Source organism: Clarias gariepinus, chromosome 25 (assembly GCF_024256425.1).
Source record: "Clarias gariepinus isolate MV-2021 ecotype Netherlands chromosome 25, CGAR_prim_01v2, whole genome shotgun sequence".
NCBI lineage: Eukaryota > Metazoa > Chordata > Actinopteri > Siluriformes > Clariidae > Clarias > Clarias gariepinus.
Genome location: NC_071124.1, coordinates 22021804 through 22040072, shown reverse-complemented (window position 1 = coordinate 22040072; position 18269 = coordinate 22021804). Strand labels below are relative to the sequence as shown.

Genomic DNA, 18269 nt, shown 5'->3' with positions numbered 1-18269 from the left:
AACATCGATTCTTTGTTTTTACTTGTTAAATGCCAGCACACTATAAATTTTTTTTTATTTTATGATCGGGCTATGTGTGAATCGCTACAGTATGTACAGTATGTCATATCATGTACCATTCCATTTGAATTAGTTACTATGAAAACGCTAACATGTTCGAGAATTCATGCATCACCTTTTGGACACAGGCCGTCACACTTCTTGCACTTTCTGACCCCGTCTTCTTCCACTTCATAAGTTCCAGGACTGCACACTCGCACGCATGCGCCATGGTCTGTGACCACATAGTTACCTGTAAATTATATATATAAAAAAATACAAGAAAATTATAAGTTGTAGCTAAAATGAATACACTATATATATATATATATATATATATATATATATATATATATATATATATATATATACTGATGTTACTCAGAAACCAGGACAGTTTGGAAAATAAATGCAAGCTCACGACCCAGTGATTTAATGATTGTCTATGGTTGTAATCAATCACACTTTAACTACCGTGATCTGATACACAGATCTGTGCGATGACAAGAGAGTTTCCCTTCCTTTCTTTTCTTCAGTTTCTCTTTAAGTATTGCGTAACATCTAATCTCAAACTATGAAACGCAATAATATAGAAAGACCTTTGCACTTAGTGTTTTTTCTTTTTCTTTAATTGCTATTTGTTTGAAATATCTTTTTATAGTATTTCATGTAAGAATCAGTCACGCCAATAAAGCAACAATTTATCAACTGAATTGATAAATTGTTTCTCACGTGTAAATTTAAAAATCACCAAAGCTATCAAAATGTCCTATAACTATTTATTTATATTTTTTATTATTATGATATTATTTATAATAATAATAATAATAACAAATATAATATTAATTATAATATATAATTATTTGTTGACTATTAATTTTTACATTTACGTATTATTTATTTTATTATTTATTTATAATATGCAATAAAATTGTGATTATTATAGAATTATTATAATATTATAAAATAATATTTTCCCATCATCATTATCGTCTATACCACTCAAACCACTCAAGACTTAGGGCACGAGGTTAATATGAGTCATGTGTAGGTACGAGGTGAGAATAAGGAATGTCAGGTCTGGCCAATGGGTTAAACCTGGTCCTCCAGTGTAAGTTGAATTGTTGCTCCCTTGGTACACAAGACAATGCATTCACTAGAGAGTGGATATGACTGAGGACAACTTGGTGAAATTAAGGAAAACAAAAACAAGGTTAAAGTGGAATTTAAACTTATTTTGAATGAGCGCCCGAGTGATGAACTGCCTAAGGTTGCGTTTTATTGTCCAGAGAACGCTCAGAATGAATTCTGTGGATGCTTTGCATGTCTGGGAGTCTGGGAGAGAATAATGGTGATTGTTTCTCACCTGTTTTTTAGGGTGGTGAGAGCTAATCATGTGAGCAAAAAATTTGAGAAAATTGGTTTAAAAAAAAATCCCATGACTGATTTTGTCATAGACACTATTGGCATGAATGTTGGGTTTTATTGGGCGTCTGGTTTGTGGTTTTTGAGTCGGATTCAGACAACATGTTTTGAAAATTCCGCACTGACTAAGTCCTCTTTTCATTGGAATGAAGTTAAAGTCATTCGAAAAAAGGTTTTGTACAAGACATCACAAACTAACGCAAATGTGTTTACAAAAATGGGTCAAATCAACTGTTTTTTTTTTTAAAGAGAAATGTTAAAAAATACATTGGTCTTTGGCAAAATTAGTGATCAGTGATTGGACTTTAGGAACAACTGTGACAAACGATTGGTCAAAAAAAGATGATGAGTAATTGCTCATTGGGATAAAACCCCAATAAAAAATTGGAAAAAATACTTGCGAATTGGCAATTGGGAAATAATTTCTTGTTTTTTTTGGGAACCATTGTGTTCCGTGATTAGACAATTAGACAATTAGACGGATCAGTGACTGGTCACTGGGCACACTGGTTATCATTGATGGTTATTGATCAAAGGGAACAATGGCGATCAGTGATTGGTCATAGCTTACAATAGTGACCTTGTGTTGCTAAGGTAAATAAGAAGCTTCCAAATCTAGCAACAATAATGATATATATATATATATATATATATATATATATATAAATCTTCCGTCCTCATATTCTTCATAACTAAATCCATCTGACTAAATGAACCGAATCTTACGTGGACACTTCTTCACACACGCGGCCCCGAAGTTGTACTTCCCGTGCTTGTTAGGGACCAACTGGTGTCTGTTGGGATCGTATTGCATAAGAGGAGGGCATGCATCTTTGCAAGTATCATCATCCTGGAAGTTCCTGCAGGCCTGCAACACACACACACACACACACACACACTTAGCTCTGATAACCGAGCATTTCCTTACTGCCCCAGAGATTACGCTTCCTCCAGCTGTGCTCAGAGCCGGAGGCGCTGCGATTGCTGGCCGTTGTTTAATCACGAAACAGCCACAATGTACACACAGCAGTAGAGACGTCTGAGTAGAGTGTATGCTGCTTCCAAACTCGAAGGTACAAAAAGCTTTTAAGAAACAGTAAATAAGTGTTGGAGAATAGTTAGTAACTGTTTACATTACCAGCTTCAAACTGGATCCACTTTAACATGGTATTATTAGCTGTCGAACCATCCATGAATTATAAAAGGTTATGTTCAGGCCCAACATTGAAAAAACTTCTGGTTGAGAAAACCAAAAGAAATCTGGTTATGCTTCGGAAGCAGATTCTCTAGAGATGGCCAAGAACAAGAACTACTCCACTTACAAAATGATAGATAAAAAAAAAATCCTACAACTCCAACATTTTAATGACAGAAGATAAAATACGACATGGAATTCCGTCCTGGTTTGACGGAGTTTAAGAAGAATTCTGCTTCTTCATCCGACTTTCAAAGGTCAGTCCAGCGACTAAACCTCACAGGGAGTAGTGATATAAACAGCACACGATGAGCAACGTAAATCCTGCATTTTCAACTACGCAGACAGTGAAGTGTTTTCTGAGTGCTTGTGAATGTTACCAGGCAGTCTGTAGGTCTCGGGCCGGTGCAGCCGGACGCGCAGTGCTCGTTGCAGCAGTCGCTGGGTTTGGGGCCTTTACATCTTCCCGAGCACTGCTCAGCACATGTCAGCTTTGTGACTGCAAACACACACACACACACACACACACACACACACACACACACACACACACACACATTTAGAAAGAGAGACATTTGAAAACCAGTCAAAAGTTTGAACACCCCTTCTAGCGCTTTGGTCGTTCCTGATTTGTATTTTATTTCTACACTGTAAAACAATACTGAAGACGTTTTTATCCAAAACACACAATAATCTCCTTTGAACAGTTGATATTGTGATGTATATCTGCTACTTCTGCTCTGTAAATCCTTCATAACGCCTCTAATCGGAGGTGCTGGTTGTTAATCGGTGATTTCTGAGGCTGGTGACTCTAAACGAAGGGAAGGTCTTCATGAGAGCCAGTTCCATCATGGTGCTTGATGGGGTTTGCGAATGCGCTTGACACAATACTGTTCCAGAAACAGCTGACTTTCATGTCCAAAAATAAGAACTGACTGTTGTTGTGGTTGTGACTTAATTACATAATGTGTTATTTCATCATTTGGAAATCATTAGTCTTGTTCTAAATTGTAGAATAAATAAATCCAAACTTGTGTCCAGACTTTTGACTGGTGCTGTACAAGTCGGTTGGATTAGATTAAACACGTACAGGACGTCCCGAAAGTCTCTCAGTCTCTGTGCCAGGAACAGACCGACAAACTTTAATTCCTTTGCGGCCATATTTTCAGACTGTGCTAACTTCTGGAAGTTGACTGACAATTATGTGACACTTTGTGTGGGTCTATTACATGAAATCACATGAAATTATGGTTGTAATGTGAGCAAATGTGAAAAAGTTCAAGGGGTAGGAATACTTTTGCAAGGCACTGCAGATATCAGCAACTCGTCAACGCTTCATTTTATTATTTAACCCTGGCCTAATATTTACTACTTACAAGTCTGGCAGTTTGCAGGACCTGGACCCCAACACGAGCCATTGTAACAGCTTTTGTCACACTTTTTGCCTGTAAACAAAAAAAAAAAAAAAATGAAGTAAGAAGGAATTTTATATTTTAAAAAATCAGTGGAAAGACCAAGAGGACAAATATTAAACGATAAAGAAAGAGTGCTCACAGTCTGCTTTCGAAGCGTTCTGATGTTCGATTATCTTAGGGTTGCTCTTCAGGTGGACAATGTCGGCCCATTGGATGGTTTCCGCGTTACATAATTGAGCATTGCAGTGAAACTTCACACCGCCACGGAGTATTTCTTAAGAGGAAGAATTCACGTATTAAAAGGGATCTCAAAGGCATGAAAAATAAAAATAAAAATCAACAACAACATTGGCACTACTGAGTGTTTTTTTTGACACTTTTAGTTCTGTTATGGGTATTTTTGGGCTATGGTCCTAAACTTTTGATCAGCCTGTTTGAGCAAATACTTGGAACGTTTTCCCTGATCTTAAGTTTTTATCCAAGAGTGTATACTGTATATCCCAAAAATAATTTGCATCAATACCTTCCATTATCCTGTTAACAATGTAATTCTACATTCGGATTTCATTACAATGGTACACCATCACCACAATGTCATCATCCACCGATTTTCTCTATCCGTTTCATAAACGTTTTTTTGGAACATTTATGACACGCACATGATTCATGACGTACCAGTGAGACTGTTGAGGGACAGGTACTTCACTCCTTTGCCTGTGTTCGGGTCATTATTTGACAGGACTGCCAAGGCAAATTCATCATCATACAGCGAATGGCCTCGGATAATGCGCAGGTTGTCCAGCGGGATTACTGGCGCTTGGCTCACAGCTATGAGAACATAGCCTCCGACTTCTTCAATGGTCTAAAGAAAAACAACGAAATGTTGGTGACAATCCTATAGCTCAACGAAAGCAATGATGTCATCCATATTCCATATATCAAGCAGTTTAACATCAATTAAACAGACAGATAGTTAATTAAAAGAGACGGGTTCTGACCAATATACAGACGAAAGCTTTCATTTATTCATTTAGATTGTTCTTTATGGAAGGGCAAAACACAAGAAACCTGTAGAGACGATATTAAGAGACGCGTCAACACCATGTAAGAACTTATGACCTCAAGGTTATCAGTTCATTTCCTCTTTAAACGCTGTAATTCTCACAACCATGGATTGTTCATGGCAAATCTTCATTCCTATCTAAGGTGTGTGTGCACATGTGTGTGTGTATGAGTGTGCGTGTGTGTGTGTAATTATAGATCCCAATAGGAGTGTTAGCTAAACATTAAGCTAGCTTGCGTGCTGAGGCTAAGATAAATAGGGAAACATATTCAGGGACTTTTAGCTGCGTAAAAGCTGCATTAAATGGTTATGTACATAAATAAAGGAAAAGACACGTTAATAAATCAGTCGATTCAATTTGTCAAAAAACAAGGAAGCTAATTAATAAGCTAATGTTAGAAAGCTAGGATATTAGCTAATGTTTGTGAATGCCATTCTGATTGCATGATACTAATACCAGTCGAAAAGAGCAACAATAATAATAACTTTAACATTCTGGCTTTTAAATACATCCAAGCACTGATCTCTAGGGTCTCTAGCATGTTTTGTGAATAGCATCACATATAGTCAATTTTTGCCCAATTACACCTTTATCCATCTAGACACCTCTGTAGTCCAACTAGGGGCCATGGAGACCAATGGTGACCATTGTATTTATTCCCATTTTCATAACCATGGTCCTCCAGTCAGCACTCGAACACTATGGCCAATTTGGGAACGCCAATCAGCATAATCTGTATGTCTTTGAACTGTGGGAGAAAACCCACCAAGAACAGGGAGAACATGCAAACTCCATGCACAAGGTGGGAATCGAACCAAGGTGGGAGGTGCAAGGCGACAGTGCGAACCACTAACACCACCACGCCGCCTAACTCTATTAGGTTGATAATACAGATTGATTGATTTTTATTTATAATCCAGTCTTCATTGCTATATAGAACTGCCTTTAAAGTGTCACATCCACATTTAGAATGTCACAAGGACGTAACTTACGGCTATCAGAAAATCCTACTCTCCAATGTTGTAAATATCACAAGATTGGTTTATGTGGAATATAACAAAATCAGACTTCGCTCTTCAATCTGAAGTGTGTTTATTCCCAGGCAAAGTCGGACTATTTGTATGATCTCAGAAAGACAGCTTGTAAGAAATCCTTGTACCTTGAGAAAAGACAGATTATGGTGTGGCATGGTGTATGTGATTTCCAGGTTCTCCAGGATTATGGTGCAGTTGCTGTACATCTTCACCATGTTCTGGTAGTGATCGTCTACCGTGGTCAGCAGAGTCAGTTTGTTGTTCCCTCCCTGACACACTGAGAAGAAAAAAAAGAGGACAAAAAATATTAGATAACTTATAAATAAAATTCCTAAGAACATATTATAAAATGTGGTGGAATATTAGAAGATGCTGTGGTTTTCTTCTTAACTTCATGTTTGTCGCCTTCTCGTGCCAAAAGCCTGCCCATTTCTTTAAGTTAGTTTGTTTCTTGCATGTTTTAATGATATATACATTTCTATTTTATTTATAACTAATTGTGAGCCTTGTTATCCTGTTAGTTTCCATTTTAAACATTATTATCGTATAAGAGGGCCGTTCAAGCCAAACCGGGACTTTTGATGAAATTCCTTATGAACAAAAGCATTGACATTTACAGAAGAGTTATTGCCACATCCCACATACTGTACAGTCCTGACCTCGCTCCAAGCCTCGCTCCACACGTACAGGAGATTAAAGTAGTTCCTGGGAAACCAGTGATTCAGACATGAAGCAGGGAGTCCTATCATGGCTCCGGTGTACTAAGAAAACTTTCTACCTTGATGATATCCGAGCACTAGTGAAGCGCTGAGACGAAGTGAATTAGGGGATTATATTGAGAAATAAAAGAAAGTTTTTACTCTCTTCTGTTATTCTGCACAATGAAAAGTCCAGGTTTGACTTGTTTTGACACCCCTTATACTTTCCACCATAAATTGAAAATACGTAATAATGTGGGTTTTTTTTTTGCAGTAGGATAGGACATTTTAAAGCACATTTCTTCACCATTTTTTCCTTTTAATTGTAAAAGACAATAAATAAATAAATAAATAATAACAGTTATTCTGGTTTAATGCTAAGAATAAAACACTTCAGAGAATTATATTACAGAAATAAAATCATAGACCATACTGCATATTTTACAGCTACAAGAAGCCTAGTAACAGATATCAAATAAAAAAATGTAATAATCAATATAATGATCATCTTGCAGGAACAGATTCTATATGTCCTAGCGTCTGAAACTCGTCTGAGAATGATTAGATACGACGCAAGCATTTAGTAAACATGATTTTATCTCTCATCTCTGTAATTACTATGGTTTAAAGAGAACGCAACTGATTCCGTAATACTGAAATGTCTCAACTTCGACCAATACAGAAACCCTGAACAATTTCCCTTCACGGGGAATCACAAAAGTGTCCTTCAGTTTATGGACATGGAGCCAGTGGGCGTATCTTTTACCAGAACTGCATGCCAGTGGAAAGCTTTAACCACACGCCAAAAGAAATAGCGCTTGTTCGTTCTCTTTCTCGCACACTTTCATACTTCGTGCACAGAAACTCCCTTTCTTTGACTCTAAGCAGAACAGTTTTGAGTTTGCACAGTGCACATACTCCCTGGTTTCTTGGACGTGAGCTTTCTTAAAAAAAAAAAAAAAAAAAAAAACAGAATTTACTGGAACGAGATTTCATATCAGTCATCGTTTCCTGAGACGTGTGTAAGCACAGAGATTTCTTTGGAGATCCTATTAAAAATGCAGAGCGCAATGTGGAGACGTAAAATCTGCTCATCTCGTACTTTAAGTTGGCAATAAATAGACATGTAATTAATTACGAAGCCAAGTAATGTGGAAAAGTCTGTCATATGAATTATGGTTAAGATTAGGTTTTGCAAATGATCATTTATCATGTTACTTGGTTTACAGTATGCGTCTGAATATTTAAGCTTGCTCAAATAGTGTAGGGTGCAGGTGAGTATTTTCCAGTAACAGCATGTGCTATAGTGACATCTCCATCAATCTAGGAGCCTCTGTAGTCCACCTAGGGACTGGGGAGACCAATGGTGACTATTGTATTTATTCCAATTTTTATGACAGTAGGAAGGACCTCTGATCAACATTTACACACTATGGGCAATTTGGGAACGTCAATTAGCCTGATCTGCACTGTCACTGTGGAAGGAAACCGGAGTACCCAGAGGAAACCCACCAAACACTGGGAGAACATGCACACGGACCCCAAGGCAGGAATCGAACCCACGATCCTGGAAGTGCAAGGTGATAATGCTAACCACTATTTGCCTTATACCACAGAATCTGACCCTTCAATACATAATACAGTACAACTGTATAATTCCTCTAATTACTTATGAGTTAGATAGATAGATGGATGGAGTCAAAATAAAATCCGTAAAAAATTTTTCTTTCTGTCGTTCTTTCTTTTGTCACGTGACTCCCACGGACGCTATGCAGCGCACTAGATTTAAAAGAAAGAACCACGTGGACTAGAAGACTCATGAGAAGAACCGCTGAATTCTGTTTTCTATGTAATGCACTGCATAGTTTTTTTAATGAATGATTCAGACCAGAAGATATGAGATATGAGCTGCTCATTTGGTTTATTATAATATCTCCTTAGCTGCACTGTAGTAGCTTTATTACTGGAACAATAGTCAAAGTTTTTGTAGTTTTGTAGACATGTTGGGGGAAAATATAACAATTCACTTTATTTCTGACCAAAAGAACAAAATGAAAAAAAAAAAAAAAAAGATCCCTTCATTTTGATGAACTAGATTCAAAGAACCAAATGATCCGACCTTCCCATCACTCCTTCCTGGTGTTCATAACGTTAGCCAGCTTATTGAACAGCGAACTAATGGAAACTACTGAAATAAACGTAAGACAATGTTTAACTGGAAAATTATTGAAAAAAAAACGTAATGATATTTTATGCCTACATTGCATCATATTAGCTTTAGCAGTGACAGTTAGCGGCTAAGATTCTCTGCTAGCAATCAAATGGTTACATCCTATGCATGTGTGAGGGCTATTTTGGTCTCATGGCCAAGACTATTAAAGTTTAACCTTGTTATTAGATTTGGTTCTGCCTCAGTGGCAGACTTTTCATAAAATCACTGCGGCTAGTCATTAGCAATCAAACCTAGCTTAAAACCCAGTGCAAGTGAAAATAACTTTTTCACAAAGTGTTCCTTTTTTAAATTTTTGCTGTTGCCAGTGAGTCGGAAAAAAGCGAAAAAGAAAAACATATTCTTCCTGTAAGACACTGTCTGGTTGGGTCACATTCCTCGACATGTCAGTTCTTGAAAACACATCCAGTAGCTGCTTATTAGCCACTGAGATAGCAAGCTTGGCCTCACTGCAGAGCTCGTCACTTATGTCAAGATGTTCATTTGTGGTTTTAAAATCATCTTTTGCTTCTGTGTTTTGGATGTAAAATTGTTATAAATTGTTTAAAGGAATAAAACTCATCTGGTTTGTCACAGAGCGCAATAACAACTAAGGTTTTTTTTGCTTTTGATGTTGTACACAATTGTTCATATATAATGAAGAAAGAATAGGGATTTGCTCTTGTTTCTTTTTCAAACTCACACGCACACACACACACACACACACACTCACACACACACACACACACACACACACACACACACACACACACACACACACACACACAAAGCCAACAGAGGGGAAAAAAAGAATGCAGGTAAACAAGAACAAAGAGTTTACTCCTCCCTCATGCGATCCTCTCTCGCATGCGAATGATTCATTTCTTCAGAGTAAGATTTAATTACAGATGATCATTTCCTTGGCTTTGATGAAGCAACATATAACGTGCAGCAATAAATCTAGAGAGTTGACGTAAATAATTAGACAGTCTCATATAAACGGAAGACAGCTGCAATAAATAAGGAATAAGGAACACTTAGGGGGGCATAAAGTTACTATCAAAATTATTACTGTTACTATTATAGTAATTATAAATGTTTCACTCCTCTTATACCACATCAACACTGTGTTTGGCCTCCTTTATTTTTTTACTTATATAAATATTCTGACACTGGAGACTCCTTCCACGATAATCAAAACATCTCTTCACAGCTAACTTCACCACATGTATGACAACCTTCTGGAACTGAAAATTTAACAGTTAACATTATATATATAAGAAATACGTCTTATTGGTCAGAATTCGCGCATTCAAAGATATTTTTCCAGTTCATATGCTGAAAGTCCTGAAACAGTTTTAGAAAATGTCTGTCTGCCAGATTTTGACACAGCATCAACTCCAAGAACGTTCAAGATAAATGGACAGATCATATGAAATGTAAAAGATAGTGTATCATTAGATAATTATCTCGTGCAAGCATGGCTCACTAGAGGTTGTGTAAGACTGTTCTGACCAATATCCTGCTTTGACAGCAGCATCAGGGCGGATTCAGCTTAGGGCTATCTAGCTGAGATTAAAACGGTCTTGTACAGCTAGGAAGTTAAAGTTAAAAGTAAGACAAGCCTCAATTCGATATTGGAACACTTTTTTTCACTTTAACTACAACAATGCATACTGTGTGTTTTACAGCCGCCACTCGAACGATCTGTACATCTCCCATGCACAAGATGAGATAAATTCCTAAACAGTGCTTCTTTTATTGCTTTGTTATCTGAGGAAGGTGATAAGAAGCTGTTCATTTCCTGTTTGCATGAAGGGTGCTCTTTTGGTGCACATGGTTTCCCTTCCAGCTTGTCACCATGTATGTGTACAAACAATCACTATAATAATAATAATAATAATAATAATAATAATAATAATTTTGACTTAACAAGCAAAAATCTACCAGGAGCAAAGCTGGCAAATTCTTTGCAGCATTAAAAAAAAAAAACTTGTTAAACGCAATGTCTCATGTGGCTGGACCAGGGCCAGTTCTAATTGTGTTGTTATTTCCTTATGTAGCCTGTAATGGTGTCAATACAGCAAAGGTTACTTATATCACCTAAACATTCCATCAATAAAATAAAAGAAAAAACAGGGATCATTGCATCACTTCCTGTATGCGCAGTAACCCTTTTGGCTGGAGGCCAGGGTGTTGCAGGTAAGGAGTGGCCAGCAGGAACAGGCAGAACTCGAGTCATTTATGCTACGTACAAGTTGTAACTGTTTATGTTATGTATACACACAAAATCTTTACACTGCCTGTTTCAAGTGTTGCCATGTATTGGAAAGAATGAGTAGAGCTGTTAGTCACTTCCTCTGCCAAAAGCTTTTTTATATACTGTATACAATAATCAGGATTTTGTCTTTACAGAAAGCACATAAAGCAGCTTGTCTTAGACACAGTGCTTTTATTGATTAGGATACCAAGTTGCACTTTGATATCGGTTCTTTTAATAGATATTTCTAAACAGTTTGTCTATATAGTTTAAAGGAGTTCCTCAAGGTTCTATTCTTGGCCCTATATACATCAAGAAAAAAACAGACATTAAAAACGACAGGAACAAGAATCAGAATTCATTTCTGAACACATAACTGAGCAATCAAGCAATAAGCGCTTTAACTCCGAGTGCCCTGACAGTGGCTTTTTGCATTCCTGGGAATCAGACAGACTTTTGTTCTCTAATTTAGAAACTTAACCACAAAATTACTAATTTAAACTATAAACACAAGAGAACTTGGAATTTTTCCAAATTGTTTCAAACCTATCACTGTGCTGTGATAGGCTTGTGTTTTTCTTTTACACAATACTGGTTTGCAATGTTATAGCGTCGATAGATGAAAGCTGTTTAGTGATAAGACAGTAATAAGATTCTTATACTGTAGATAGATAGATAGATAGATAGATAGATAGATAGATAGATAGATAGATAGATAGATAGATAGATAGGCAAATGATAATTAAATAGTATATAACATTATTTAGAGAGGACTTTATTTGAGCAACACAACCTTTCCTTATCGTCCACTGATCATACAGCAATTCATAAAAAAACAAATACGCCACCTGATGCCATTCCTTGTTCCAATATGCGGTCGGATTACTCAACAGGGTTATGTACACAGGGAATTACAATAGATCTATATAGAACTGGGTGTGAGCCGACTTCTTTTTGCCTTTGGTGTACACATACTGCTTAAAGTACGATCACTAGATTAATTTTCCACTAAGGGGAATGATACAAAGCAACATGTATTGTTTTGAAGATTTAGATACAATTAGGAGATTTAATCATAAGCTAACATTGTTGTTCATCGGATCATTACCTGCAATGACATTAGCCATTTGCATTGATTAAACGAATTAGAGGAAAGCATATCCACGCTTATAAGGAAGAAGCAATGCTAATCAGTTTTCCCGGGTAATTAGAGTGCACAAACTTAATACCATTCTTTGGTTAAAATGGATATCAAAACAATCGTTTAGCCGAGCATAAAAGCTGGGGGAGGGGACCCTCTAATGTGTCTGCCAGGCAATGTTTATATCCTTGAAGCCTACACATTGGATGAACAGAAACGTTGCTTATTTCCCCTTCCAGACCCACGGATTTGAAACGGGGCCCAAATCTCGGAGGTCCACTATCAACTTTAGCATTTCCTCAAGGTTTCCTGTGCACCTAGTCCACACTTCCCTCTCTAGCTAAGATTTAATTGTTATACGTTCAAGGGGTGGGGATGGCCCATTCCTCTACATACAATCAAAACATAGACAGTTTTACACCACAATAAATAAATCCACATCTGAAAAGTGAGAGACGCTTCGTGTTTGATCTGTTAAACCTGTTACTATGAAATGCATATGAGTAATATGAACAAATCCAGACCTAAGCCCGTTGGGGACAGGGTTTAAGGGTGTGCCAAATCAAGAAGGGGGATAGAAAAAGGGGGTAAAGGATGTTACTCCCCTTCTATCATCCTCTTAAAAAAGGACAGGAAAGAAAAACGTGCACTTCTAGCTTTTCAGGAAGTTCCCTATATGGGAAAAGAAAAGCTTTTGCTAGAAATGCAGATGCTGGTGGACCCCTGGGAGAGTGGAGGAGGCTCAAGGTCTGATCTGTGGAGGATGGTGCGCGTGTGTGTGTGTGTGTGTGTGTGTGTGTGTGTGTGAGCTAATCCAGATGCTGAGCAGCTACAGTAGAAGAACATAGAGTTTAATTTCATTTAAGGAATGTTAAATACATTAATGGTTATAGCTACCTGAAAAATAATACAGCATGACCCCCTCCTACTTTAGCCTATTCACTGGGTTTTCTTGACTAGATATACAGTATATATATATATGAACACTGGCCTCAGTTTAAGGAGGTCCAGGATTAAATGGATTTTATGCATTGTCATGAAAGAACTGACTTTAACATGACCTTAACCAAACCATTCAGGAGTATTAAAAGGGGTTCTGGGGTGAAACATTTAAAAGAAAAACACATATGCACAACTCGTAAAAAGTGGAAAAAGATGGAAAAGGACTTTTTCCAATGTGATATTCATCCATCCATCTTTAATACCACTTATCCCGGTCGTGGGGGGCCTGGAGCCTATGTCAGGGAGTTCAGGGGACAAAGCAGGGTACATCCTGGATAGGGTGCCATCCCATTACAAGACACAAGCACATACTTACACATCACAGGCAATTTGGAAACAGCAATCAGTCTACAGTGCGTGTCTTCGGATCGACCAGAAAACCAGAGTGCTCGGGGGAACCTAGCACTGAACATGCAAACACAATACGCACAATACCGGAAGCAAGACTTACACCCCCGAATGCTGGATGTTTATCACTAATCTAGCCATTACTCAATCCAGCCCATGCTTTTAAAAAGTAACCTCCTTTTTTCACGCTGTGTATGCTACGCTAGCATACTCGCAACTAACTTAAAAAATTAGCAAAAGCTTTTGGTCAGACGGAACTGGAAAAAGTTTGAGATAGTGTGCAAAATCCTGCATGTTACTACAAGTGACTTACGCCAGCATAAACCATGTATCTGCTCTAACATCTGCATTTTGCTGCAGTCAGTAGAACAAGGAGAGGACGAGAAGCAACGCACACATTGTGTGAAATGTTACACCCCTAGTAATTAGGTGCAAAAGGGTGTGGAAGCTCTTACCACAAATGCAGAGCAAAGTAAATAAGTTAAGTTAAGCCTTTAATTGTTACATATACATTATTACAGAGTGAAATTCTTTCTTCGCATATCCCAGCGTGAGTGGGGTCAGAGCGCGGGGTCAGAGCGCAGGGTCAGCCGTGATGGTGGAGCTGGGGCTTGAACCGCTGACCTTCTGATCAGTAACTCAGTGCCTTAGTTACTGTAGCTCTGTGAGCTACCACTGCCTCGGTTGTAAAAATGATTTTACAAAAAAATACATTATATGAGGGGTGTTCAAATCAAACTGGGACTTCTGATTACATTTCTCGTAAATGAAGGCGTTAAACCCAAATGATATTTACAGAAGACTTCAAGCACATTATGGTAGAAATTAGATTGTATTGTCTCATTCTGCACAATCAAAAGTCCCGGTTTGACATGAACGCCTCTTGTACATTCATAGGATTAGATTTTTGGCACAGTTTGCTCTAAAGGTCAATGGATTCCTAACACTCCTTTGACCTTCCCTCCTTGTACATAACCATCACCACAATCACGTTAATGATTTTAAGAAGATTTAGAAGATTTTCTCTTTTTTTTTTTTATCCTTTTCTTTAAATCTTTCCATGCGGGGAAAAAAGAAAATCAAACTCAAAACCAAAATCAAGGCAAATGTTTATGTGCCTTGGACAGGCCTTTCTAACAAGTCAGCGTACATCTCCAGTTACACTTTACTAAAGTTTGGCTGTGTTTATGCTGAAGCCCGGGGCTGAAATGCTGGGGAAAACAGTTCCTTTTGAACACGTAGAGGTAGCACATACATAAGCGCTAACCTTTTGCACAGTTTATAAGAACGTCTTTCTCTGCACGGGACGTCCCGGGGGACGTCTGATAAAGGAAACAGGAGCTTGTCTTAAATCCTAAAATGTCCGCGGTGCTGACAAAAAGTGCATTCAAGCCATTTATATCCATTACCTTTTAAATTGCTAATGTGATCACTAGTGTCTGGGAAGCTTTAGAACGTGTTCATAATGTCGAGAGAAACACGCATTATCAGGGTGGTAAATGACCTCTTTATGTGTCTTTAACTAAGACATGGTATATCTTTGCATTGCTTTAAATGAGGCTTTGTGGAGTGCAACTTGGAATAAAAAGGCAGCCTTATTGCGCTGTTCATATGAAAAAGATAGAGAGATGTCCTGTTTCTCAACAAACTAATGGCAGCGTGCATTATCACTTTTATTGCTTTGGGATTGCATTTGTAAAGAGACATGGGGTTCTGTTCAGCATACTCGTATGAGACCTTACATTATGACGTTCATAGTACAGTAAAGCAATTTTCCAAACAGTGAGTGGAGTCAGATGATAGTTAAGGCACACACAAGTGAAGTATGAAAAGGTCAGATGTTCAGAGTGAAGATAAACGGTTTCCGCTATGCAATTATAGAACAAACCTTGAAAATGTATTATCTCCAATAGGAACATTTTTGTCGAATGAGAAGTGCGCACTAAAGGCTTTTAAATATTGACTTTGTGCTATTTTAAACCAAAAAAAAAACTGTCTGTATTTTCCATCTCCATCTACTGTAGGAACCTCTGTAGTCCAACTAGGGACCATGGAGGCCAATGGTGACCATTGTATTTATTCCCATTTTTATGACCTTGGTAGGACCTCCGGTCACACATTAACACAGTCAATTAGCCAATTAGCCGAATCTGCATATCTTTGGACTGTGGGAGGAAACCCACCAAGCAAGGAGAGAACATGCAAACTCTATGCACGCAACCCACTAAGCCACCATGCCGCCATCTGTAGTTTTATATAACTGCATTCTTTTCAAATATACTTAATTAATTCTAATTCATTTCCCGATTCCGATCCTTATAATAAACATTTAATAAAGAACTTAACCTGTATCTGTATCTGATCTTATGCATTTTTTTGTTGTTGCACGATTGGCTTGATTGGATAAACGTTTGAATGAACTCAGACGTCTTCTACATCTAAAAACAGCCCCAAATTACGGGTCTACGTTTTTTGACGCTATACATAAAAGGTTTTGTAATAATCCCAGATCCCTAGAACACTCTGAGCTATTAGGCGTCCTAGCATGTCTGCCTTAAATATTCTCCTGGCTTCCAAATCAAGACAGTGAGTCAGTCGGTCTCACTGTAATTACCTTCCTTATGAAGACTTCGAAAGCCACTTTAGGCATTTCTTCCCCAAAGAAATCTGACCACACCAATCTCCAGCAGTCTCCCGGTCACACCGCGCTCACACTCATCTCTCTTACAGGAAATAGAAGCGGCCACTACGAAGAGAGAGAGAGTGAGTGGGCAGCGGAGGCCGGGCTTCATTCCTGTTCACGACAAGCTCCTTATGCTACGACACAAGAAGGGGGATGGGAGGGGTGTGAACAGGAGGGGTACATGGAAGGGGAGGACGGACGCTACCACAGCCTGGATAACCCACACATTTCACACATCATTCCAGCTGGAAAAAGGCAGCTGCTCACCGAATCCCCACATCATCGCCCCACCGTCACACAAGACTTCATGTTCCCAGAGTTTTTCCCAGTCTCAGAACCAAGATCCAGAGGCAAGATTTACTGACCAACCAGCACACATTAGTTTAGTTTTGGTTTCCAGCACTGATTAAAAAACAAGCACGCCAGTTGAGTTGACTCAGTGGAATGTACTGAATTGAATGAAGGAAATTAAACCTAGGTAATAGCCTGAGAATCAAGAACATTAGTAAGGCTTAGCGTTCCAGCAGACCTCAAATTAACTCATGGTTGGGTATTTAAATTCAGGGGTGTAGCTGGGACTTTTACAAGGAGGTAGATCTACAGTAATTACTTTATTGGGGTGGAAAACTACGTGACATCGAGCAAACTGCAAAAAGTCACAGCTAATATAACATTAAGCCACGTCTTATGAAACACACTCAGTCACTCATCGTCTATATCGCTTTATCCTGTATACAGGGTCGTGGGGAGACTGGAGCCCATCCCAGGAGACTTAGGGCAAGAGGCGGGGTACACTCCGTGGCGATCCATCACAGAATCACACACAAACGCGATCATTCACACACTCCGCAATCTGCATGTCTTTGGACTGTGGGACGACACTGGAGTACCCGGAAGAAACCCACCAAGCTTCGGGAGAACATGCAAACTGCACACACACACAGACAAGGCGAGAATCCAACTCTCAACCCCAAGCAGGATCTGTATGTCGTCTAGCTTTTATGTGAAAACGAATAAAAACCTCCTACTGTAAAAAAGAAAAAAAGAAAAGTCCCACCCACTGGATTTCTATTGTCTCAATAAACTAAGGTTCACAGGTCAATGTACATGTAGATAAAGTCCGTGTGGGTGAACGTCTTTCTTATTCCACATACTTTCTCTTTCACTGAAATGCCTTTTTAGGAGTGCTGATACAGCAGAAACGCATATTTATCAGGTGTCTCCTTAATCACCTTATCAATAGGTCTAAAATTTCGGATGCTACGGATAAATCGTAGATTAAAATCTACACCTTGGTAGCATTTCGTTTTTTTGTTTTATGGGTCTTGGCTTAGCTTACAGTAGCAGCTCCACAAATTAAACTAGCGTAGCGCAGTTAGTGTATTAATGCATGAACTTTATTCGGTTGGTTAAGATTTGTTTTGGGAAGGGAATTGTATGGATGAAATAAAAAAGAGAACCAGGTAACATGAGTCAAAACAGAAATGACCAGCACATATGGGTGAGTTAGTTAACCTTTTATTTTCTTATCTTCCAGTGCTTATGGTGAAGCTCCCTGGTGCTGTCCCCACACGGTTAGTCAGCACACACTCACTTTTGCACTCTGGTTTGCACATTATGACACACATTCCTCTCCTACTCAGAAGTGAATAATCCTGCCTGAACGGAGACTGGTACAGAATTCAGGTTACTTGTACTGACTTTATCTAGTGGGCCGCGTTGCAACATCGGGAGTCTACTGAGTACGGGTTTGGCA

General features: G+C 38.4%; 1 protein-coding gene across 1 annotated transcript in view; it reads right to left on the bottom strand.

The window, feature by feature from the left end:
- The window catches only part of egfra (epidermal growth factor receptor a (erythroblastic leukemia viral (v-erb-b) oncogene homolog, avian)), a 63753-nt gene that overhangs the window by 22828 nt on the left and 22656 nt on the right, over positions 1-18269 (bottom strand). Inside the window, exons 2-8 of the mRNA XM_053486330.1 lie at positions 6298-6449; positions 4750-4936; positions 4214-4348; positions 4036-4104; positions 3040-3158; positions 2191-2332; positions 176-292 (exon numbers count right to left, since the gene is read on the bottom strand). Coding sequence (XP_053342305.1) covers positions 176-292; positions 2191-2332; positions 3040-3158; positions 4036-4104; positions 4214-4348; positions 4750-4936; positions 6298-6449 — 921 coding nt within the window. The remainder of the gene's footprint in view (positions 1-175; positions 293-2190; positions 2333-3039; positions 3159-4035; positions 4105-4213; positions 4349-4749; positions 4937-6297; positions 6450-18269) is intronic.